The sequence below is a fragment of the Cucumis sativus genome, chromosome 7 (genome assembly GCF_000004075.3).
Source record: "Cucumis sativus cultivar 9930 chromosome 7, Cucumber_9930_V3, whole genome shotgun sequence".
Lineage (NCBI taxonomy): Eukaryota > Viridiplantae > Streptophyta > Magnoliopsida > Cucurbitales > Cucurbitaceae > Cucumis > Cucumis sativus.
In genome coordinates, this window is record NC_026661.2 from 12,754,661 (window position 1) to 12,779,806 (window position 25,146).

Consider the following 25,146-nt stretch of genomic DNA (forward strand, 5'->3'; position numbering starts at 1 on the left):
AATACTTAATTATAACCAACCTTTTTGCCATGTAAATTTACACTCTTATTTTTCTCTATACAAATCAAATTCTTTATTCAAATCAAAGTTATATTTCATTTCTCTCCAACCAATTTCCTTATTTATAAATGATCGTTGATGTATTTATACACGATCTTTTAGTTATTTATACATGATCGTTTAGTTCTTTATACACGATTGTTTATAAAATTTAAAATGATTGTGTATAAACAACTATGTTTATTCTTTAACATTAGTTTGAATCATTTAGTTAATAGAAAGTGCTCTTGATCTTAAAATGATCGTGTATAAAGTACTATGTTTATTCTTTAACATTAGTTTGAATCATTTAGTTAGTAGAATGTTCTCTTGATCATTCAGTGTAGGGTTCGAAGATGGCTACGCTATGAATATTTGTATAATTTGGTGGAGGATGGGATCATTCCTTTAAAAAATATTTAGGGGTCAAAAGAAATGATTGAAGGTTAGAAATGATATTACCTATTTTAAACATGTTAGACATTTACACAAAAGAATGAACACTGATTCGAATATGTTTGGCATACATATCAAGTGTTATTATGAGCTCAATGTTCCAGCCCCTCCAACTTATATAATTGACGATGACGATCTTAATTTCTACCAATTTCCAACATGGCTAGTGAATTCAACAATGATAAGTTTCATCTTCTTGTTGTTACTAAATGTGTTGCAATCAAACACATATTCTATCTTCCTTTCCCATTTCAAGTATGCGCCTGCATTTGTCATTCCACTAAAGGGTGGAATTTTGAGCTTAATTATGTTGACTCTATCTTCGTGAACACTTTTTCGACTCTACGAGGTTGCATAAGATTATTTCTTCCTTTTCCTCTCATGTTTCCTCTTCTTCCAATTTGTCTTTCTTATTCAACTAAATCAATCACTTCCTCATCTTTCTGCAAGACTCGTTCTTATCTTTGTTGTTGTGCTCTCCTTTCTTGTTTATCTTGACTCAACATTTCCATCATTCCTTGAATGACTTGGAGAATGGCCATAGTATGATATTGTACTCGTGGTACTCCTTCACCTTGTGATACTTTCAATTTAATAAAAGGATCTCATCACACTTTTCACCAATTTTTCACTCAAGGACACTCATTTTTATCACTCAAAGGTAAACTTTTAGTACTAGGTCAAAGATGTAAGGGTTGGTTTTTTTTTGTTTTGTTTGTGCAATTTCACCAAAAGTTTAATGTAAATCAATTCAAATAAAAAACTCTCCCAAACTAAATCTGGAATGTAACTCAAGCTTTATGATCCATAATATAAAAAAATTGAACAAAGAAAAAATATTCTTTGGATCTTCCAAATTTTTTTTCTTTCTTATTTTTAAGAACTTTTTTTAAGGAACATTTTTTAAAATAGCAAAATAAATTAAAATATTTACAAGCTATAACAAAATTTTGGATTCTATCAATTATAGAAACTTATAAACTTTTATCAATGTCTATTAATGTCACTTATATAGAAACATATCAGTGTTTATTAATGTTTATTATTGATAGAATATGAAATTTTGCTATAGGTTGTAAATATTTTGTCAAATTTGCTATTTTTGACAATTCCCCTTTTTTAATGATCCAAAAGCAATTTGAAGAATATTTGAAGACAAGTTGTATTACACGCAAAGAAATTTTGGAAACAAAAATAAATTGTAACAAGTAAAGATAAATTCACCTTAATAGTCGGCAAAGTATGATAGCAAAATGCTACGATACCAAATGATAAGCATCCAATATGTTTGTTAGATCCAAAGCTAGATATACTTCTAGGACATTTGCAAACACTCAAAAAGAAAGTTGTTATTTTGCTCTAACATTCATTAGACAGCTAAATATAATATGTTGTTTTCAACGCATTAACTAGCATTTCATCACCACGTAGTCCATTTCACTCATGGTGGCATTCACTCTTTATGTGCACATAAAAATTAACTCATTTAAAAAGGAAGTAACCAATAGTTTGAAAACCATTGATTGTAATAATCAAATCATGCTTTGATGTAAATTAAACTTATAAGCTTTTCATATAAATCTCTTTTGCAAACTTTCATATTTGAATTCATTATTCAAATCATCAAGAACTTATAAAGAAAATTGGAAGTCACTTAAAAACTTTAAAGAAAACACTCACTCTACTTAGCCACTTAAAACTTCTAAGGCTTCTCTTCTTCTTCCTCTCTTATTTGTGCACGTGTAAGCTCAAGGTTAGCTTAACCATGTTATGTGTCTATTGCTTAAGAATATATTATGTATATGATGCTTAATGTCTAATGTTTAATGATATTTAATATATATTGTAACATATATGAAATATTATGTGTATGCTGCTTAATTATATATTATCTATGTGATGTTTAATACTTAATGCTTAATGATATATGATATATACTGTAAACTATATGATATATTTTATGTTATACGTTCGTAGGGTGTGCACCATTATCTTAAAAAAGAATAAATTATCCAAAGTCCAAAAACTTAAAAAAACAAGTTCATTATATATTGTACACTATATTACATAATTAAAGAAGGAAAATTAATAACATGAAACAATTAGTTGGAGAAGATGACCATCATGTCAACATAAGTTTAGCTCAACTGACACCTGTATGTTTCTGTGGACAGGAGGTCCCGAGTTCAAATCCCCAACCCAACATTTATATGCACTCGGTGGAATATTTAAGAAACAAAAATGTGAAGAAGATGACTGAAATATTGGAACATTTAGTTTACAAACAATTTAGAGGAAAATTAAACATGAAATATATATGACAAAATTTACATAAGAAATATGAACACAAATTTTGTTGGACTTATCGGATATACTTGAAAGAGATGGAAAGGGAAATTTTGATATTGGGTAGAGGATGAAATTGAATAAAGTGAATTTGTAAAAATTATGAAATACAATATTGCCATATTAGCTCCAACATAATACCATATTAGTTTAAGATTGTATACTTCTTTTCTTCTACTATTTTGTTTTTTACTTTTTCAAACTGTTACATGGTTCAAGATCGTGTACCAAATATAAAAGTTCTATTTTTTATTTCAATCTGTTGGTTGTTTAAAATCGTAATAAAACATCGTTTAGATTTGGGTAAATGATCGTATAAAAAATAGCCAAATCTAAACAATCGTGTATAAAGAATCTTAAAAAAATCGTTAGAAATTTGGCTCGTAATAAAACATCGTTTAGATTTGGGTAAATGATCGTATAAAAAATAGCCAAATCTAAACAATCGTGTATAAAGAATCTTAAAAAAATCGTTAGAAATTTGGCTACCCAAATTTAAATAATTAAATCTAAATGATCGTGTACCAAAAAAATACTGAAAAACTCGTTAAGATTTAGCATTAAAACAACCTGTGTACCAAAAATAGTCAAGCGTAAACAGTCGTCAACTTAAAAAAAATTGAACGATCAAATCTAAACGATTGTATATTACAGATGTCAATCAATCACGGGACATTTTTATTTTTAGTATTTCTAATAGTGGGTCTGTGGATTTTTTTCGTTTTCGAAAGTATTCTATGTGGTGTAAACATTTTGCAATTATGTTATATTTTTAAAAAACTCAATTTTTTAATTAATTAATAGTTGTTTCCTTGTCATTAATAAAAAAATTAAACATACCACAACATTTTTAACTTATACAATCAAATTTCAACTTTTATCATTGTAAATAAAAAAAAAAAAAAAAATAGTACAAAGGACGAGAATATCATTTCTGGAGCCTTGAAGAGTTAAAATTTCATTTGTGAAGTATTTGGTTGAAGTGCAAGGAATGAAGTAAACTTAGAATTATAGTATAAGAAGTTAATGAGTAAAGAGTCGTGAAGCCTCAAATCTTTGAGCCAAATATGTGAAGTTCTCAACTACACCAATTCTTTGAGTCAAACATCCCCAAACAGAATTAGGGATAAACTTCTTGTAATCATTCTTCTAATAAAACCCATTAACAAGATAGCTAATGTAGCAACCAGCAAGGACATACAATTGCACATGGCAAATCTAAAGTGTGCTGAATGAAAAGGTTTATTTACTTGTAAATTAGATATAAATTTTTCTTCAAGAAAACTAGCAGTTCAATGATAAAAACAAAACAATTATTTAAATTTCTTTTTCCTTTTCTTTTTTTCAAAGTTTCAAAAACAATAGGCTTCTAAACAAATAAGTTCACTTGTGAAAAACTGAAAACCAAATTTTAGAAAATAAAATAACAAACAGAGCCATTTTCATAGACACCCTTCTCACTTGTACTGTCTAGATAGTTTCAATGTGATAAATACACCTCTTAACACTTTAAAATTGAAATCATACGCATAAATAATTGTGTTTTCAAATAAAAATACAAAGAGAATGGAGCTCAACCCAACTTATGCACACCTTCACACATTGCTTTCATGCTAAGAAGAATGCTGAAACTAAGATACCCAAAGAGAAAGAGAGATGTAAACATATAATGGAACTGGTAAAAGAGATGGTCTCATTTAAGAGTTGTTTTTCCATCACTTCCCTTCCCTCTCTTTCTCATTATGCACATTCCTGGAGCTAAACTAACCAAGCAAAAAGACATCTTACAAAGTGTCCAGGACATCATCAATAGAATGCATATCGATCACATTGGAATATCAATTCAACACATTTTTTCATTCTTAGGTGGGGAGAGAACCAAGCAAATAAAACTAACAGAAATACTAGATGAATAAATTATCTATAGATGAAGAGTGGTATCGACATTTGGACTATCGAAACTTCTAAATGTACTCACCATGAATGAGTTTCCAAGCTCAAACTTGGTGTCACCTGGCATCGACCTGGCTTCATGGATATCAATATCAACTTGCTTACCTGCATTATTCTCCAAGTTCAAACCAAGGGAGAGGGAATTGGAATCCAAATCTCTTGAGGTCGACGAGCCATTTGGTTCTAAATGCATTATCGAGGCGTCAACCCTATTAGATTCGAATAGCAGGTTAAGAAGCTCCTTCCTCTCTCTCCTTTGCTTGTTTTTCTGCAATTGTCTGAATCTCTCTTGTAACAGCGCTATGGAGGTACCAACCATGGTAGGTTCACTATTGTGTCTACCCATTGGAGAATACACTCAAGGGGAGTTTAAGCTGCAGCTGCTTATAGTATGTGAAGTTTACATAGTTATGGAGATCAATGTGTACTTATAAGATATTAGGATTAGAATGTTTTGCTCTTATCATTAGAATAGGGGAACAGAGTCGTTTCTGATTGATTAGTGATGTGATACCGAAGAGAATCAGCTGGCTTGTAAGAAAATCCAAATAGCAAGAGTTTAAAAAAGGCTGGTCTAGAGAGGGTTGGGTTGGTGAATATTTTAGGGAAAATGACTTTTGATGGAAAGAAAATGTATGTAACAAGTCCAAACTAAAAATGGATGGTAGTGTTTGGAAAGAAGCTTAAGGAATAAAAACTAAAAAGTTTAGGTAATGGTATGTGTCATGTTTTTGGACTCTTGCAATTCCTTTCACAACAAAGATTTATTTTTTTTTCATGGCTTTTGAATAGGGTTGTAAAAAGAGGGCCAGGGGAAGTGAGAATGTGCAGAGAAGACAAGGTTTAGGTTTAGGTTTAGGAGGAATATTTTGGATTAAAGATGACTTTTAATAAGGGCCCCCAACATAATGCAATGCATGACATGAAAGAGAGAAAGAGAACAAGAACATAATGTTGTTGTCTTCCTTCCAGACATCTCTACTAACCATTTTCATTTTCTACTTTGTTTCAATATCAGTTTTGGAGTATCTGAAACAAAAACTTTGCTCCACGTCAAATCTGAAATGGAAGCAACCCAAGACTTCAACAAACTGTATTGCTTGATGTAATCTAGTTTTGAGTTTTTCACTGGAGATACACATTTGAATTAAGAAATCTGTGTAACGTGGCTTGATTTTGATTAGTGATGAAATATTTGAATTAATATTGAATTCATATATGGGTTTCTGAAAGTTATATTTTGGATATTTTTTACTGAGTTTTTTTGGTGGTTACCAAAGCTTAAATTTATACATCAGTATGTAATTGCTTCAATTTGAAGATCTTTTTTGTCACATATAGCTGCTACATGACGAAGTTTTGTTCTAGATTTGGAAAACGTTGTAGAAGGCTGTTTATTGAAGGGAAAAGAGAGAGATGAGGGAGAGAACCGAGATGAAGAGATTAGTATAATCAATATAATTAATATCTTTTTTGCCAAATCATTTTAAAAATGATACCTAAACTTTAACCCATCATCGCTTAACTTCCATTTGGTCAACTAACAGTTAACTTAGTCTAAGAACCATTTTGAACTATTTTTTAAACTCAAGGAGTAGACCAAATAGAAATTAAACTCAATTCTTAGGAACCAAAAGTATAATTTACTCATAGAAAGAACACCCATTAGCTAAAAAGTTCCTATTGTCAAACCTAAATCAATATTTGCAAGAAAAGGAATTATCACTTCAGCCCAAAATTTAAGATTACTTCATGAGTTGCATTTAATGATGGCAATCAGCTTGGAATCTTCTTTCTTTTGGGTCAAAATCACTTAAATCTATAATGGCGTTAAGACAACAGTAAATGGCTCAAACAAACCATTTAGTTTATCTATTCCAACTACACGATATCAGGATCGTCTGTTTCCATCAAACACAGACGTCATATTTTGAGAGGCATAAAAAAGTTTAAGAAGTATGGTTATAGACAGTGCATATAGGACAATTGCAGTGTTTGAAATGATACATCAATTAACTAATTATACTCGAGTCAAATATAGACCCAGAAAATTTGTATGTACATATACATTTATTCACGGTTCTCTCATGGGACATTATTGAAAAAGTGCCAAAAAATTGAGGCACAAGAAATAATTTAACTCTTAGACAAAACAAACTGACATCATGCATTTGGCTAATAATCCTGTAGCTGATCACGACTCTTATTAGTAACATGGAAGAGACTTGCTCCATGGAAGGATTTGGTTAGTAATACCTTTAACCAGGAGTGAGCATAATAGATTGAAAAACTGAACCAACTAACCAAATTGAAGTTGGTTTGAAAAAGTTCCAAATTGAGAAATTTGAAAAAAATATTTCTTAGTGGTAAACCGACCGACCGATATTTACTCATTGATGATCAATATCAGTTTGAACATTTACTAAATCGAACCTGTTTTCAAAATTTTAAATTAGAAATAAGAGACAAAAAGGCAAAATTTATTCCAAAATTAGTTTAATTTTCAAACGTGGGGCGTTTCAATGAGTTACCCTTTATAAAGAACACAACTATCCACTATTGAACTTTACACTAAACTCAAAATCTATCCTCAATGGAATTATAAGAAGTCCTTAAAATTGAGCACATAGAGATTCTTGGAATCTCAATGCTAGAAAGAATATGTTATCAAAAAAAAAAAAAAACAAACCTATGGCATCAAGACCCACTCCATGGGAAGACAGTGCACCAACAACACTAGCTCTAAAACACATCCAAAAGAATTTCATCCATTAAGTTTTCTTTCTACCCAGAGGCTTGAATCCAGTATCAAGCCTCCTTTTTACCTTGAGGCTTTGGGAACTTCCCACAAACATCCAAAACCCTTACTATTACCATTAAGACCCCTCTTGGAAGACCGTAAAAGAGTTTCATCAAATCACAAGATGAATTGGTCAAAATGCATCTATGATCAAAAGAAGCTTTGTACGAATCATGGTTAATAGCTTGCCAATTAAACAACAATTGAAGAAACCAACTCTACCTTTAGAAGCTTCTTATAGAGCAATATCATCTCTAAGAAAATCAACGGTTTGCTTCTGCAACAATAAAGCAAAATATGTTTCAATGAGAGGAATAAAAGTGAAACTGAAGCAAAACCATAAGAACAGAAAAAACAACGAACACAAAATTTGTAACGGTTGTCAAGGATGTTTTGCTTACCACGTTAATAAATAACAGCATTCAAGTTGGATCCGGTAAATTCATTGGCATATTGGGTCCTATTAGACCACGGTCCACTGTTATATTAGAAGCTTGAGAACATTTTTCTTGTTTAAAGAACTGCATCTGTTAATCTTTCACAATTCCCAACTGTTGAGAGATTTGAGGAATTTTAATTGCACAATCTAGTGCAGATAGTTCTCTGGCCAACATAACATATGTCTGGAAATTGAGAGTGCAATTTCTAGATTCCATGACATGAAGAAGCTTCAAACATAGATCGGTTTCCCCCTCCTTGAGTAATCCATCAAGTAACACTGTCCAAGCAACCTCATCACTATTCCAATGCTTCTCGAGCATAGTTTGAAATATACATTGAGCTTCTTCTATGAAATTTTCTTTGCAAAGCGCACATATAAGAGCCTTATAATCTGATAGGTGAAGCTGAAAACCTAATGTATCCATAGAGTAAAAAATATTAAGAGCAGATTCCACTTTCAAGTTCTTACATTCGCCAATCAATAGAGCACGATAAATTTCTTCACTAGGTTGCAAACCTTTCTTTTGCATGCTCACGACCAGTTGATCAGCCTCGTAGCATCTGCCCTCACCACACAAGCCTTTCACTAAAGTGGTATAAGTATCAACATTAGGCTCGCATCCATAGTGAGTCAATCTAGCCAGGAGATTGTACACTATATCTGTGCTAATACAGTTCTCATCAGAACTACAAGTATGCGTGACTTCATTCTGGGGTACAACTTTTTCCATAAGCGAATGATTTTCCTTCTGCAATCCCTTCAGCAATACACCAAAGGTCCGATAATTGGGTCTGCAGCCAACATTAATCATTCGCCGACAAAGGAGAAATGCACGATCAATTCTGCCAAGTGCAACAAAACCATCCATAAGAGAAGTGAAAGTTGTCTCATCAGGGGTTATTCCTTTTTTCTCCATTTCATCAAGTAAACTTTCTGCATCCTCAGCCCGACCCTCTTGGCATAAACCATAAATTAGGGAACTATAAGTATATAAATTCGGAAAATAATTTCTTTTCTCCATTTCATGAAAAATCTTGAATGCAAGACCTGTCCTCCCATTCCTACACAACCCATCAATAAACGATGTGTAGGTAATGACATTTGGAAGCAAGCCTTGCTTCACCATTTTACCACAGAAATTCTCTGCTTCAGAAATGGAATTAGTTTTAGAGAAACCACTTATCATCACATTGTAGGTTTGACTACTTGGAAGATTTCCACTTTCCACCATCTTCCAAAATAATGCCAAAGCATCATCCACTTTTGCCAAATTGAAATATCCATCAATTATAGCTGTATATGTAACATGATTTGGAGAAATCCCATGTTCCATCATTCCATAGAAAAGAGAAGTCGCATGTTCCAATTTTCCCCCTCTAGAAAACCCTGAAATAAGTTCAGTATAAGTCCAAGCATCTGGCTTCAAGCCATTTCCCTTCATTATTTCTAACAATCTCATTGCATTATTCAGGTTTCCCTGCTTGCAATATCCGTAAATAAGTGTATTATAAGTTATTACATTTGGGGAAGAACCAGCTTTGAGCATTTTGTCAAAAATCACCATTGCCTTCTGAATGTCTCCCATTAAGCAAAAACATTTAATTATCTCATTATATGTTTGTGTACTTGGCAAGCTGCCATGACTCAACATCCATTTGAAGATGGTAAAAGCAGTTTCAAATCTTCCCTCCACACACAATTGATTAATCAAGGCATTATATGTGACAGTTGTTGGAACCAATCCATCAGCCAACATCTTGTGATATAGACCAATTGCAATCTCAAATTTCCCATCTCGTGATAAACCACTAATTAATGCTGTAAATGTTTGAATGTTTGGAACACAGCCTCTCTTTTTCATCTTTCCTAGAAGCTCTACTGCCTCGCTAGAACAACCAGCATCACATAATGAAACTAGTGGAATGGTGTATGTGTATACTGTTGGTTCAATCCCTTTCTGAACCATTTCCTCGAGCATATCCATTGCTTCTTCTAACCTCCCTTCACTACATAGTCCATTGATAAGGGTTGAATAAGTTACTGAATTTGGATCACACCCGTCTTTCACCATTCGGTCAAACATCGCAAAAGCCAAATCTAAATTATGATTTCTACAATGCCCAAGAATCAAAGATGTGTATGTAAAAGCATTTGGATAGGCATCATAACGAAAAATATGACTCATAATCAACTTTGCTTCTTGCACCCTTCCCTTCTTGCATAAAATATTTATCATTGTATTAAATGTCAATAAACTAGGCCTAATCCCACTGTTAAGCATCTTGATATACATATCTCGAGCTAAATCGACCATATCAAACTTCCCCAACTGAATCAAGAGAGTAGTAAAACTACACAAAGTATACCCAAAATCATATTTGGAATTAATCTCACTCAAAAACTGAGTGACTCTCTTAACCTCTCCTTCATTCCTACAGGATTTAATCATTAGAATTCTTACATGATCAGCAGGCGCAAAAAGACGATCCCGGACTAATCTATTCAGCATCGAAACAAAGCAGCTCATATCATGTTTGAAAAATTTCCTCCTTGAAATCCAGAAAAAGAAGCGCAAGACTGAATCCGTATTCTTGTGCGTTTGGAGGATATTCACAACGTGATGGGGTTTGAGTTTGGGACTTAAGTGGCAAAGCTCCGAACTGTGTTCCCATTTGGGACTGGAGAGAATGGTAGAGATTTTAGAGACTAATTCAGGAAAGGGGTTAGTGGTGGATGAAATTGGAAGAGGTGAAGAAGGATGAGGCTCCGATGATAAATTGAAGGATTGGTGAGAACCCCGAAGAGAAAAAAGGGCATGTGAGGCCATACGAGGTGAGGTTTTGTGGTGTTTTAACATATTGGATTCTGAACAGTCAGGAAGTTTGTGAAGGATACAAATATCGGAGAGATGGGGCAGCGGGAATGTGCAAATAGAGAGCGTGAGAGATTAGCGAGGTGGCAATTGTCGCAGCCGCCAATCTGCTGAAATTTCGAGGCTCTCCTTTTCGTTAAAATCTTGTTTAAAAAAGGAAATTATGTCACATTTCAATACCAAATTGAACGGCTCTTGATAGAAGAAAAAAACTTCGGAAATTTTTTAGAATAACCTCATTTTCGTTTTATATTTTAAAAGTAGCACATTTTTAGAAAACTTGTAATTCTATTTTTATCGACCGATCTCGACATCGAAATTCTTCACAAATTTTTTAAAAAGACTTTGTGTTTTTTTTTTTAAATTTCAAAATAAAGGGTTTTTTTATCAAATGACCAAAATACCCTTGAAAACCCGAATATTAGATATTCTAACAAAACCCTAAACCCTAAACTATGTGCTCATTTCGGTTGAGAACTAAACAAGTTTGCTCCTACAATGGAAGGAATTTCTCTTATTTTTGCATCGAGAAATTTCAAGAAATCATCATCGAACTTAAATCTCTCGAGATGAATTACTTTGATCGATTTCATAGTTTAGGACTTAGTTTTTAGTTCAGGGTTTAAATTTCTTAGTCCACGTTATACCTCCTCTCCCTCCCCATCATGGTCAATTCAATGAAATAGAAGAAAAACATCTTTATAGCATTCCCATCGATCTCAAAATTTAGGGTCAAGTACTCTTTGTCCAATTTTGATCCATTCATATTGGACCTATCGTCTAGGTACAACCGTCTTAACCTCAGGGCTTTATCCTCTTCAAACTGAATGGGACGTCACGGCCTCAACCTCAACCCCATGATGGTATCAAAATCCTCCCGCCCAAAGGAGGTCTTTTGACCAAGTAATTTAAAAAAGATTATGTCGTCTTATTCGTCATCCACCTCTCTCAAGAGGATGTAGTGACAAAGCAGTCCATTAAACACCAACTCGACATCCAGAAAATGACCAAATAGGATTTTTCTAAACATGTGTATTTGCTTGGGTGTTGATTCTTTTTTTTTTTTTTTTTATGTTTGACACTATCTTCGCTAAGTGCGAACAACATGAAGGGATGGCTAAGAAAAAGTTTTTAGAGTTGATTTTTGTGATAAAAGGCATCTGTAAAACAAAAAACACATGTAACAAAGCACAATCAATATTCTATACTAAATAAGGGTTTTGCATGCATTCTGTGATGTATCTCAATCTAATCTTGGGCAAAATCGTCTCCAAGATTACCCCACAAAATGCATGTGAAACGCATCAAATCTCGAGATTTCTTCAATAAAATCTCGAAGCAATTTCATAGATCTCGACCAAGATTCCTCATACAAAATAGTAATTTCCCCAAATGTTCAGTTTATGCAATGTCAGATGAATGTCCCATATTATAAAATATATATATATATAGTGTTCATACATGTTATATTAAAGGGAAGTCATATACCTTCAACAGAAAATGACCTACGTTAAGAAAATGTCGATGTTTGCCTAGTACATCGAAACTGTACTCTATGTACTCGACCGCACTGCATAAGACAGTGATGAAACATACATAAAGACACCATGTATTAGAATATATGTCTGTAAATAAAAATGTAGATAATGTGTGAGAGCGTACCTTATAGTTCGTACCTAACGACGCGTAACAACAGTTGGTAAATGAAAAGGTTAACAGGTAAATGGGAAAAATTATACAAAATGTAAAACATTGTTGTACTCTGCCTCAGAGAACGGAGGTTTGTTCAGTTATATGAAATCCAACTTCAAATGACAAAAATAAACTCATCACGAACATTCCAATGCAAAGAGACCTTATTAAATGTGGCGATATAAAGGGCATTGAATCCATATGAAATGCGGTGACATGAAGGGCATGGATAAAATGTAATGCAACATACGATAGAAAATCATGGATGCAAAAATGCACAACACACATTATATGCATTACAGTGAAAAACATTCGATGGAGAAACTGAATACAGACAACAAAAATACATACCAATATGGAATGTCACATTGAAAGATGAACAAAAGTGGATGAAAGAGTGACCAATAAAGCATAACAACATCAAATGAGGAAGGGGGACTATATATATAAAGGAAGGGAGTATCAAAGCTAATGATGCAACAAGCCAAAAAAAAATTAATACCACTATTAAAGTGATGTGTTGACGGGACAAGAAATAGAAAACGGATGGTTAAAGAATCATTCATAGGCATGCCTCAGAGACAGCCAGTGCATGTGAAGGATAGAAAAAGCTTCTTCTTTTTTTCTTGTTTTACACAATAAAAGTGAAAGAACTGTAAACAACACACCGCCAAAGGTCTTTGAGTGCTTGAGTGGAATCGAAGGACTATCCATTAGAACGCTCCATCTTCTCCTCTCCTTTCATGAAATATTCTTTAAACTTCATACTCTGCATCTTTATTTTCTTCATTCACCAAGGCATCCTTAATCTCCAAATAAAAATAATAGTAGGTTCTCACTCCTAAAGATAGACTTTCCTTTCATTCTAAACCTACTAAGAAGAAAGCATAACTTCTATTTTGATCTATATTATCGGCTTATAAGTGGTTCGAAGAATAAGTAGTTGCTTTGTCTTAGAATAAGTTGAATAAGAATAGATTGTCGGCTCATAAGTGGCTTAGGCAGCATAAAAGTTACTTGGGCTAAGAATAGGTTTCATCTATTTTCCTTCGATCTTGATATAGTACTCGGTTTCGCCCAATTGTGGAAGGAGATCTTCTTGTAGTAGGTCTCACTCTTTCTAACCTGCATGGGCTGCTGATAACCTTCTTGGTATATTTCATAACCTCTTCAGACATGGAAGAACTCTTCCCCATTCCGAAAGAACTTATTTTTTAAAAATCGCAACATATGAGAAAACCCTATTTCAACAGAGCTTTCAAGATGTCCAACCGGTCTAAGCAATCCTTCCCGAGAGCACCCTAATCTGATGAGTTTTTGACCTATTCTAAAAGAGATACTACCGCTACTTGGGCTTCTGAGACTAAGAAAACTAAAACGGATGGATTTCTCACTCTAGTTCTTCTAACATATATGAAACTCCTTTATGGCTGCCAACCTCTATATATAGGGCACATACAGTTGAGTACAAAAATAAAAGAGTCGTTGATGTCTAAGGCCACTGAAAGAGAAAGAGTTGCAACCACTTACCCTATTTTAGCGACTTCTGTAGATCGAGTTATTCAAACCTCTTCTGAAATCTTGTAAACAAAGAGATCAATCAAGAATCCAAAATAGTTATAAACACACACCATCGTAAAGAGAGAGAAATTCCCTTATTATCATAATCCTTTTTTCGTGATGGATCCTCTCTCAAGAATATCCCTGTCTTATGGCACATCTCCTTTCCAACTAAAGAAAGTCAAAGAAGAGCAGTAGCACCTTCTCAGGGATCTCAATTCTGGAAAAGTAAGAGAAACCCTATGCAAAATCAACCACAGCAGCAAAAGAAAATCCTTCAACAGCAAGGTGAAAAGACTATTGCATTCTTCATTGATTTTCTTAAGGGGCTAGTTAAGGGGTCTCCTCATTTAACCTCTCATTCTCAAAGTCCGCCTCTCTTATGCTTTGTGATTGATCTGAGATGAAAACAACTGTGATTAAGACAATGACTGCATAAGGAAAGACAGACCCTATCGTTAAAGATATTCCTTACTCAATCCGGATCCAAGGGAAAGCTTCTTCTTGAAATAGTACTTTTGACTACTCACTTTCAGTGATCGTAATCTAATGGATGGAAGAATTTTGTACCTCCTCAAAGGAAAGATTACATTGGGGTCCGTCCCACTCTTTCAAGGACCTTCTTCTCAGGCATAAAGATAAGGCTTTCTTTAGCACTACTATGATTTACTGCTACATGGTAGTGTAGGCTACCGTCCTTATGCTTTTCTGTGGATTTAGAAAGCACTTCAACAATTTCTGCATCCGCTATGAAATGAGCTCCAACGAACTTTCCTTTCTTCCTTTGAGGCCTAAGACAGATCAATGAATAAGAGCTACAATTCTTGTAGTTCATAAAGAAATTCACTCTTTAGTCTATTCCCAATCCTAGTCCTTTGAGATTTTTTTAGGTTTTATGTACTAGACGTCGTCGACCCTCTAAAACGTGGAAAAGAATCTTTCCTCACTCATTGAGCTTGAAAAAGTAACCCACGTAGCGGTATTTAGTCTTCACCCCCACTCTACGGTTGAGTCATTTGATCTCGAAGGAGAAGCATAGTGGCTCAACTAAGTTTACGAACAAGAAGGCGCCATAAGGCGAGCACAAAGAATATTGATAAAAGATTTTAGCTTTATTTCTACGTGGGCCACTCTTTTTCTATGGAGGAAAAGACCTGTTGGGATTTATGTCCAAAAACTCGTAGATTGTAAATATAGTTCATTGACCGTTATTAATAAAGTGTTATTATTGTAATAATTTTCATTGATTAAATTATTAGTTTTGTCTTAATAACCCAAATCCAATAAAATAACATCCTAAGCTGTTTAATGACTCTTGAACAGTATGTAGAGACATACAAGGATCAATGTTCAAGATCAGCTTAAAGGGTCTATAATATAGGGATAAGGCTGGGAACCTTATCCTGGTAACACGATTGATACAACTCACTTTGTATTTGATATAAATGCAATGATTCAACGCGTTCGTGTAGTTGACATGAGAGTGAGGGTATCCTATGCAATGAGTTTGCATAAGACCAGACCGCAAATTAGTAACCACTAAATGTAACTCCGTTAACTAGTTAGGTTTCTATTTCACTAGGATGACCTAGGTAACTTAGTCTTAATCTTGAGTGTGTTATAAACTTCTGTTTGCGAGAGATTTCCCTTTGAATTGTACATGTGAGAGTGGCCAGATCACTGACTCAATAAGCTTATCATTTTGGGGACAAGACCGAGTGGGGAGCTGGGAACATAATTACACAAGATGAAATTCACTCATTGCCTACTTTAGGGTAAGTAGATGAGTGTTCATTTAAATGGTGTGTTCAGGTCTTGAACAAAGGGTTCTACCCTCTCTATGGCACGAGAGAGGTTTCAGTTTATTGGTAGGACCATAAACAGGTTGTTCATTGGAGGAGCACTGATATTTAAGGATTAGAGGTAACCTAAGGGTAAAACGGTAGATTGACCCAGCTGGTGTTACGAGTACTCGTGAAGGACTAACTTACTGTTATTGGTCTATATCCGTGGACACAGAAATATATTTACAGTGAGAAGAGTTCAGTTGTGAGTCTTGAGTGGAGTGTACACACAGTAGACGAATATTGATTAATGTGGTTAATGAGTTTAGCCAATTAATCTCATATAATTGTAGCTTTTGATTTGTAGGTCCATTAGGTCCCCTTCCTAGTTCGTAAAGGGCAATGAGATTTATTTATATTGGTTGTAATTTGAAATGTTCAAATTTACTTTGGGAATTAGTTTAATGTATAGTGATACATTATAATATAAAGTTTGTGAAACTTTATTATATAAATTTAATTTTGGATATGATTCAAAATTAATTGGGTCTTTTGGATAATTGAGGTAAGTTTTTAAAAAAATTTGGGAAAATGGGGTGAGTTTTAAAATATTTAGGTAAATAGGGTTCCTTTTTTGTCTTTAGTGAGTTTCTACCATTTTCTCTTTCTTTTTTTTTTCCTCCTACCCTTTTCTCTTTCTTCATTTTTTTTGTTTTGTTTTTATTGAATGTCATGCATGATTTTGCTCGTTGGTAATAATAATAATAATAAACAAATACTTTATTTTATTTTAATATTATTATAATTATTTAGAGTTCATGAAAAAAATTATAATTGTTTAATTTATTTATAAAATATTTTTTTTGAAGTCTATAAAAGGAGGCCGTCTTTTAAAAAATACAAAAAAAAAAAAAGTAAACATAACGATTTAAAAAACAAAAAAAGATTAAATTATTGTTTAGATTTGGCTATTATTTACTAGACGATCATTCTTCAAAACAAGTGCACGAAAAATTATGAAGATATTTTAAAATATATAATTTAAAAAAAAACACTTGACATGCAAAACGTGTCAAGAGTAAAACAAATTCTTGATATGTAAAAAATGACAACAAATCTCATATATTTGACATCAATAATGAGAATCATATTCAGGTTTGACTTTTACGTCGCATAATTTTCACAGGTTAATTTTTCATATTAAAACAGTTGAACAATTGAAGAAAATATGTTGAAATAACAAATAATTGACCGTATTAGTTATCTTTGTCTTAACCAATTACACAACTCATATTCCTATAGTTCTTAGCTATACTTGTTCGATCAAAGATTTATTAACTAAATTAATTCATCTCGTAAGTGTGACCGTACTATTTTCAGATCCCAGAGGTACACTTCAATAGACTATCGAAAGGATAGACAACTGTTGAAGATTAACCCAAGAAACCTTATCCATTTATAGAGTTTGCGTTGTTCCGACTTCTATAATCAGTCCTTCCAAAGGGATGGTCGCTCTAAGATGACACGCAGGTGGACCATAGAAATCTCACGGTGCAACCTAATAAAGGAAACTGTAGGATACGTTGACACGCGTCCTTCTCCCACTTACTATGAACATTTCCCCTATTCACTTTATTATTGACCCATACAAACACCTTTCGAAGGGAGGTCGCGCCCAGTGTCACAATCGTAGCGTTTTAACCTCGAGACAGACGATTGTGCGACACTTGTTCTAACTCTACGAACAAGTCAACCGATCAAAATCCAAGAGTTGTGGGTAACGTCGACGTATGTCGTAACCTTCCTTTGCGTTCTAGGAAAATTTTATTTATAAAACGCAGGAAAAAAAGAAATACATTGAAATAGACGTTACGATAAGCATTAAAGACTGTCAATTGCAAGGAAAATGGGTTGCTTGTAAAGAGTACAACTAATGCTCGGGCGGGATTCAACTGGTATGTCTCCCCTATAGTACATTTTGAACATTTTCAGCTCTGGCAGACTTGCATATGAAAATGTCGAAACGTCAAACCCAAGCTTTATGACGTAGAATGAAAAGCAAACACCTAAACTAGTTATGCAAACTAAAGATGAGATAAATTGGGGGTAATCGGAGCATATAACCAAAGGTAAACACACATTGGAAAAATATGTCCGTGACACACTCCCCCACTTAAACAATTGACGTCCCCGTCGATCGGCAAAGCTGGAATCCTTCGATCTTCTGCCTCCACGCTTCACGGTCTTTGGTACGTCTTCCACAGGCTTCTTCCATGAGGAGGCTCTTCTGCTTCACCACGAACTTGTGTATCCTCCCCATGGGTCTTCTAATTGTCCTCACTTCCTTAGTGAGGACTTCTTCAGCTTCTACTTGTCCCTCGTGAGCTTCTCACGAGGTGGAGATCTTTGTATCTTCGGAAACTGCATCTGTTCAGGTCGCGGTGTCACGATATCCTGACCTTCCACATGAAGGTCCAAGGGGCGATGCTTCCCATCTGCCCATCTTTTCGGTCGCTTCGAGACTCTCTCTAGATTGGCTCAAACAGTGTTTGATCTTCGCTTCCACTTCTCTGCAATGTTATGAGTCTAAGGATCCTTCTTCATACAGGGAAAATCAACAAGACGCGACAATACATGTTATTCGTCACCAACACTCTTTGTTGGACTCCTGTCAGTAGATGATTTCCTCATAGCCGTAACACCAGGTTGTGTTGCCTCCAACGAACGACCCACATTCTTTTGCGCTGACTTGCCGACCTTCGTCAAACTCATGCCATCATGAGCAGCAGAGTTTTCCTTCATGGATTCTTTTGACGCGTCTCGCATTGGGCCTAAACCGTCAAGTATATATTTACTTGACGCGTAAAAACTGTCAAACAAAAAAACCCCTTATTCTTGACACTGGATTACTTGACGCGTAAAAAGTATAAAGTAATCTTATATACTTGATGTTTTTTACCTGTCAACTATAAGTGTACTTGACGCATAAAAACTGTCAAGTAAACCTCCCTTATTCTTGACACTGGATTACTTGACACACTCAAAAGCGTCAAGTAAACAGATACTTGACAATTTTTAAGCGTCAACTATTGCCAGTTTTGTAGTAGTGTGTTAATTAAGTTAAGTATGCATTGAGGAAAGGTTACATAATAGTGCTCAACATTTAAGTGTTAATATGCGATTAAGGTACTACGTGAGATGAATAATTAGACGAGAAGAAGTAAGGAAACTTTTCAGAAATTTTCTAAGTTTACTTAATGGGCTACGTGTGAAGGTTTAAGCTAAGCATGATGATGTTAAACCTTAAGCTTACACGTATACCACTAGGAGTAGGAGCTGGCGAATTGACAAGAGTTTAAGGGTGACTAAGCTATTTTAAATCTTTACAGAGGTCTTCAGTTAGGCTATGGAGTATTGTTACTTTGAAAATCTGAAGAGAAAATTAAATTGTTGAAGTACTGCCAAAATAGCTGTGCGAGAAGAAGAAGAGGAAAAGTCTTCGAAGTTTAAGTAATTAACCAAGTAGTGTGAGTGTTTCTTCGAAGCAATTTACATGATTTGAAGCCTCTTCACATAAAGAGTAAAGGTAGTCATGTATAAAATATGTGCATGGTGAAATGAGGCGAAACAATGTTTAAAAGATGTGCGTTGCATCTCGGTCTGAGCAACCAGAAATGAATCATGATATTCTTGGATGCTGATGATGAGAAGGTCATCTCATTAGTCTAAATGCGAGATGATGAGTCTTTGCGTAGAGAATAATTTAGGTCCTTGTGAAAGGAATAACTATTGACTAATGTGTGTTATTGTGAAATGAATATTTGTGCGATTTATTATGTTCATATGAGAAGATGAATTTATGCAAAATGATGTATTTGGCAAAATGATATATTTGGCAAAATAATGCTTACGAAAGGCATTTCACTAAAAGGTTTTCATAAAACCTCATCGAGTCTTTTAGACATACATTTTAAAGTTTACCTTCTAGGTTTCAGGCGTTAAGACTAGAGAAAAAGGATGAAGGGCTTGCTAGGCGAGAAGAGCTGCCAGGCGTTTTACTTTCTAAGTCTTAAGAGTTGTGTTTATGTAATGCTGTAAAGTTTTTGTAAAATGCTTAGTAAAGTTTAATAAAGGAGTTATTTAATATCTTCTTTGTGTTAAATATTCATACCTAAAGTATGTTTTTTTAGTTAAGTTTAAGAAGCTAGGAGATTAAGCAAAGCTAAAGGACCTTAAGACTAAGCATTTTGGTGTTTAAACGCATCAGAATACTCAAGTCATACCACATCTCACAAGGTGAGTAAGATCACATGTGGGTCAGAGTGTGGCATAGCCTCTGATATGTTGGTGATGGTGAATTATTTGTATAGTCTAAGTTTACTGTTAATTTGTGAATGGTAGGCATTGAATTAGACTAAGGTGTAAAGGATAACTAATTGCATATGCTTCCCGTGGGTTTTACCATTTAAGTGAAATTAATGATAAATTAATTTGGATTAAAGTTGGATTCTTATCCTTGAATAGCAAATTTTGGAAGATTTAATATGTGGAATTTTTTCCATCAAGGTTGAATTGGTTTCAACCTTATTTTTGGCTAAGTTAATTGGGATACTTTTGGAAGTTAGCCATTTGTAATTTTGTTAACTAAGTTTTTAAAATTTTTTCCTTATTGTGTTTAGTATCGGATTAAATTTAGAAATTTTGACTGTCCTCGACAAAGAACATAACTTTTAGCGAATCTCTTAGGTAAGAGATTCTCCTATTGGACCATCAAAAGTAAAATTAAGAGCCTACATGTATTTATTGATTATGCAATGATGGTAGGTAAAATTACATAATGAGGTGTTGTAGTTCTTTGTCTGATGTTATATGATAAGTATGCATGTTTTATGGATTGTGTTATGATCGATGTTTCATGTCATGTTGATGTTGGTTGTTACATGCTTTTGGACTATATGATGTCGGTTTACTTTGGTTGTTAGGTCGTGTACCCCATATGTATCGTGTCTCTTGAGATCACCACGATATACAGTATGACTATGTACGTTCAATGAGATCACCAGTCTGTCAATCTCCAAGTGGTATGATGGGATCACTTGCAGTTCAATTTATATTGCATGTTCCTTCAAGATCATCATATTAGGGGTGTTCCTACGAAATCACTTACTCATGTATGTTCCATCAGGTACACAATATTATTACTTTATGGTATCTCCTAACGAGAAGTTAACAGATCATCTAGCATGATCATTAGTGGTTCTCTTATTGAACATATTTTATACTAACTCTTTTTCTATGTTTAATATTTTAGGCAAAGGTAGAGAAATGGAAAGCTAGCAAGAGACAAGAAGGGTTTGTGACATGTCGTATGGAAATTGTTTGGTTTATGCTTCCACCAGTGTTTAATAAAGATTTAATTTTCTTTTTTTCAATAGAGTGTCAAAATTGTTATTTTTATCTTTTAGGTAATGAGCTCAGCTTAGTTTAGTAGAAAGAGTTGGATCATTAAAACCCATATTCCACCGAAATACACACTTTTCCCTAAAACTTCCAATTAAATTAATCGAGATTCTTAAACAAATTAATCTTAAATAAACTAACTTATCATTTAATCAATTGAAGATAATTAAAATAAAATTATGTAAGATTTGAGAAGTTACAAATATTTGCTGTAAAAAATATAACTTATTTTTTAAAATTGAAAGTATTTAGAGCGTTTCAATTCGTTATCCTCCTGCTAGCATGTTCTTATATCTTTCACTAACATCCTAAGCTCAAGGCAAGATTAAATTATTTTCTCTAATTTTTTAACGTTACATATTTACTTCTAATTTTGGAATTTAAATACCCATTGAGATTATATTTTTTAAATTATAAAATTTAATAACATATATCACTTTTATTGTTAAAGAAAAGGCCAAGTAAACACTATTTTTAAACCTAAAAAAAAATAAAAAATAAAATTGAAAATTGAAAGTTAATTTCTTAAAATAAGTTGGATCTTTTAACATAATCATTTGTAAGTATTAGTGGGTAAGATTGGGGAAGCTCCATAGTGTGAATAGTGTAGCCAACCAAATAGCCCACAAAATAGTATTGATTGGAATTTCATCTAATTCTCATTATGTCTCTCCCCCACCCTATATTTTCTTTTTCTTTTAATCCATTTATCATTTCCTCATGCCTAATTATTTTCCTTTAACACTTTCATTATTTATAGTTGACTTCATTTTAACTCTATTATAATCTTATTTTCTTTTACTAATCTTCTCAAAAAAAGAAAAAAAATTCTATATATTTTTTTCTTTATCACTCGTTTAGAAAATACACATGTTTAATGTATTTCGAGATCTTTTAAGGTGATAGTAAAGTGAAACCATACTAATACTATGAAAATCGTAAAAGAAAAAAGTTACTCGCTCAAATATGTAAGAAACAGCTTCAAAAGAAAAAACTTAAAAGATAACTAAATTTAAAACCGTGTTATTCTATTTCTATAACTGATCATCTAACATGCGATTCAAAATGACCGTGGACAATCTTCGTCATATTCTCTTCGAAGAAATCATTTTTTTCCCCCACATTCATATACCCTAGTGCTTATCTCTAGCTTTAAATTTATTTCATTGTCAAATCTGTTTTTTACACCTTGTGCTTAATTCAATTCATAGCTTTAATTTGAATGAAAAAATATATATATATATATATAATTTCTGTGTCATAACATGATTTTTATCATAATCATTAAAATAAAACATTTTAATATTTGAAGAAAAAAGAAAAAGAAAAACAAACGAGATCAACTTTAGGAAAGCATCAAAATATAGATATTAATTTAAACAACATTAATTTATTTTTTCATGTTGCAATTCAAACAAAGGAAAATTGATATTGGAATGTAACCCTACCACTTAATTGCTAATGAAGTTCTTAATACCTTGATGAATGAAATTATTATAAGTTAATATTTTCAAACGTAACATTTTTATATGTATGAAAATGATTAAGGGTAAAGTATATCAAATTGGCATAAAAGAAATAGGGGTTTAGTGAAAAGGTGATAGTGAAATATGGCGAATGGAACTATGTAAATTCCAATGTATTTAATCTCATGAGTATTCCTATGAAAAATGTTGATGACTTCACTTACTTTTAGTTTTAGTTAACTTTCAAATATTTACTTTAAGAATGGAAAGTCGGTTCATCGCATCAAATTGCTATCATTTTTTCAGATTACTATAATCATTATTTCTTTCTTTCTTTTTTTAATATCCTTCTAGTTCATGGCCCAATTCCTTTCCTAATTCTTACTCTTCTTTTTCTTAATATTCAAATCAAATAATATAATAACTTCAAAATTTTACTTGAGTTTTAAATATATGGATGAATAGTAGATATCAAAACATCCGAAATGTTTGAACACTTAATTTTCAAAGACAAAATACGAAAATGAGTACCAAATTAAACTGAACTTTTCACATTTGTGACATTTGGTAAACTTTTAAATTTTTCATACCACAAATTTACTCGACACATTTAAATGGGGACTAGAAAAAATATACATGCAGTTGTGAGGTTGGAGAAGTTGTAAAATCTTTAAAGATTTCATGAAATTTGTGAGTCACAATTGTAATAAATTATTAATGGTCATGCCCTAAGAAGTTAATAACACAAAATTATTTTTTTGGTTGAGAACCCACAAATTGGTTGAGCTAAACTCTACTAGCACACTCCAAATTTTAATTATTAATGTCGTTTTTGAAAAGACAGATCATTACTGTAATACTATTCGTTTGTTTTCGTTAATTTCAAAGAAATTTTTTAATACTATTTGTTTGTCTTCGTTAATTTCATAGCATAACTCACCATACTTTTTCTTACAACATGTTGACGTGAAAAATAATAAACGAAAGGATCGTATGGAAAATCTTTCACACTCCAGCATAGAAATCATTTTCCAACTCTTTGACCCAAACACCACCTAGATGAAAGTATAGAGTTATTTCATTTTTATCTAATAAATCAGTTAGTTTTTAAAAATTTTGATGGAGTTCTTTTATTGATCATAAAAAAAATTAAAAAATACAGGCTTATTTACACAAAATCAAAAGATTAGAGATATATTAAATATTTTGAAAGTTGTAAATTTAAATAAACTTAAATCTTAAAAATGAGGGAACACTTTTCATGCTATAATTAAGTTAAAACAATTTAAAGTGATTACTATTTTACAAGAAATTTATCAATATTTATATGTATATATTGGTAAAAATCTATAGAAATTTGGAGATATTGATTTGTTCTAAGTAGCCAAAAGTGTATAACTTGAAAGAGTAAGACACAATAATCAGTCTCTTTGGTCAAAGGAGTTTTGTTTAAATATATTGTAGTATTCTTTATTTTTTTTAATTCCCTCTACTTCACTTCCAAAAGTGTTAGAGAATTCAAACTCAAAATACAATAAAAAGTAAACTAAAGTACTTGAATTCTCTTTAGGAGACAAAGTAAAAGTTGCTTGGACATGCTTATATTTACAAGAGAAATATCTTAGGAAATAAATATAGAATTATAGAATAATAATCAAAACAAAATTAATTAAAGTCTACTACATTTTTTTATGTAAATACACCTAGCAAATTTTACTTTTCACTGTTTTTATTTTAAATGATTTCATTATAACTTTCTTTCTACAAAACAGTATGGCTATGGTGTGTGTTTGGTCAAAATTTAGGGTTTTGAAGTAAATTAAACATATTTGGAAGAGAATGCATGCATTATGAAATGATTTTGTTCCTTTGCTATGATTTAGTAAAGGGCTCCAAAGCCCAATAATGCTGATACACACACACACACACATATATATAGCTCCATCGATATCACCTTTTTTTATATCAATTTTTCTTTTGTGTTTAATTTCTGCAGTTTCTTCTAAGCCATGTCATACTTTCGAGTGTATGTTTGTTGGGATAAAGTACAATCTTGTAAATGATGTGTTTTCTTGTTTGTTAAAAGAAATAATTTCAAATCCATTTACTAAAAAAGTCTCTTAACTATATGTCTTTATGAATGGTTATTGTTTAGGTATTTATAAAAGGTTGTCCACATACATATGGGTGTAGTATGCCCAAGTTATGTATAAATATGGTTAGTTTACAAAAATACTTAGCAGTTCATTGTAGTTTCAAAAATATATATTTATAGA

General features: G+C 32.7%; 1 protein-coding gene across 2 annotated transcripts; it reads right to left on the minus strand.

The window, feature by feature from the left end:
• Positions 1-4,342: 4,342 nt before the first annotated feature.
• On the minus strand, positions 4,343-11,055 carry LOC101218726 (pentatricopeptide repeat-containing protein At5g65560). 2 transcript variants are annotated; one of them, XM_031888918.1, is made up of 3 exons: positions 8,553-11,055; positions 7,996-8,447; positions 4,343-7,871 (listed from the first exon to the last, which is right to left on the minus strand). In XM_031888918.1, exons 1-2 carry the CDS (start codon positions 10,891-10,893, stop codon positions 8,125-8,127), a joined length of 2,664 nt encoding a protein of 887 aa, XP_031744778.1. In that variant the 5' UTR covers positions 10,894-11,055; the 3' UTR covers positions 4,343-7,871; positions 7,996-8,124. The 2 variants fall into 2 exon arrangements, with proteins under 2 accessions (XP_031744778.1, XP_011659080.1); XM_011660778.2 differs by having other exon boundaries at positions 7,996-11,054.
• Between the last annotated feature and the right edge of the window lie 14,091 nt (positions 11,056-25,146).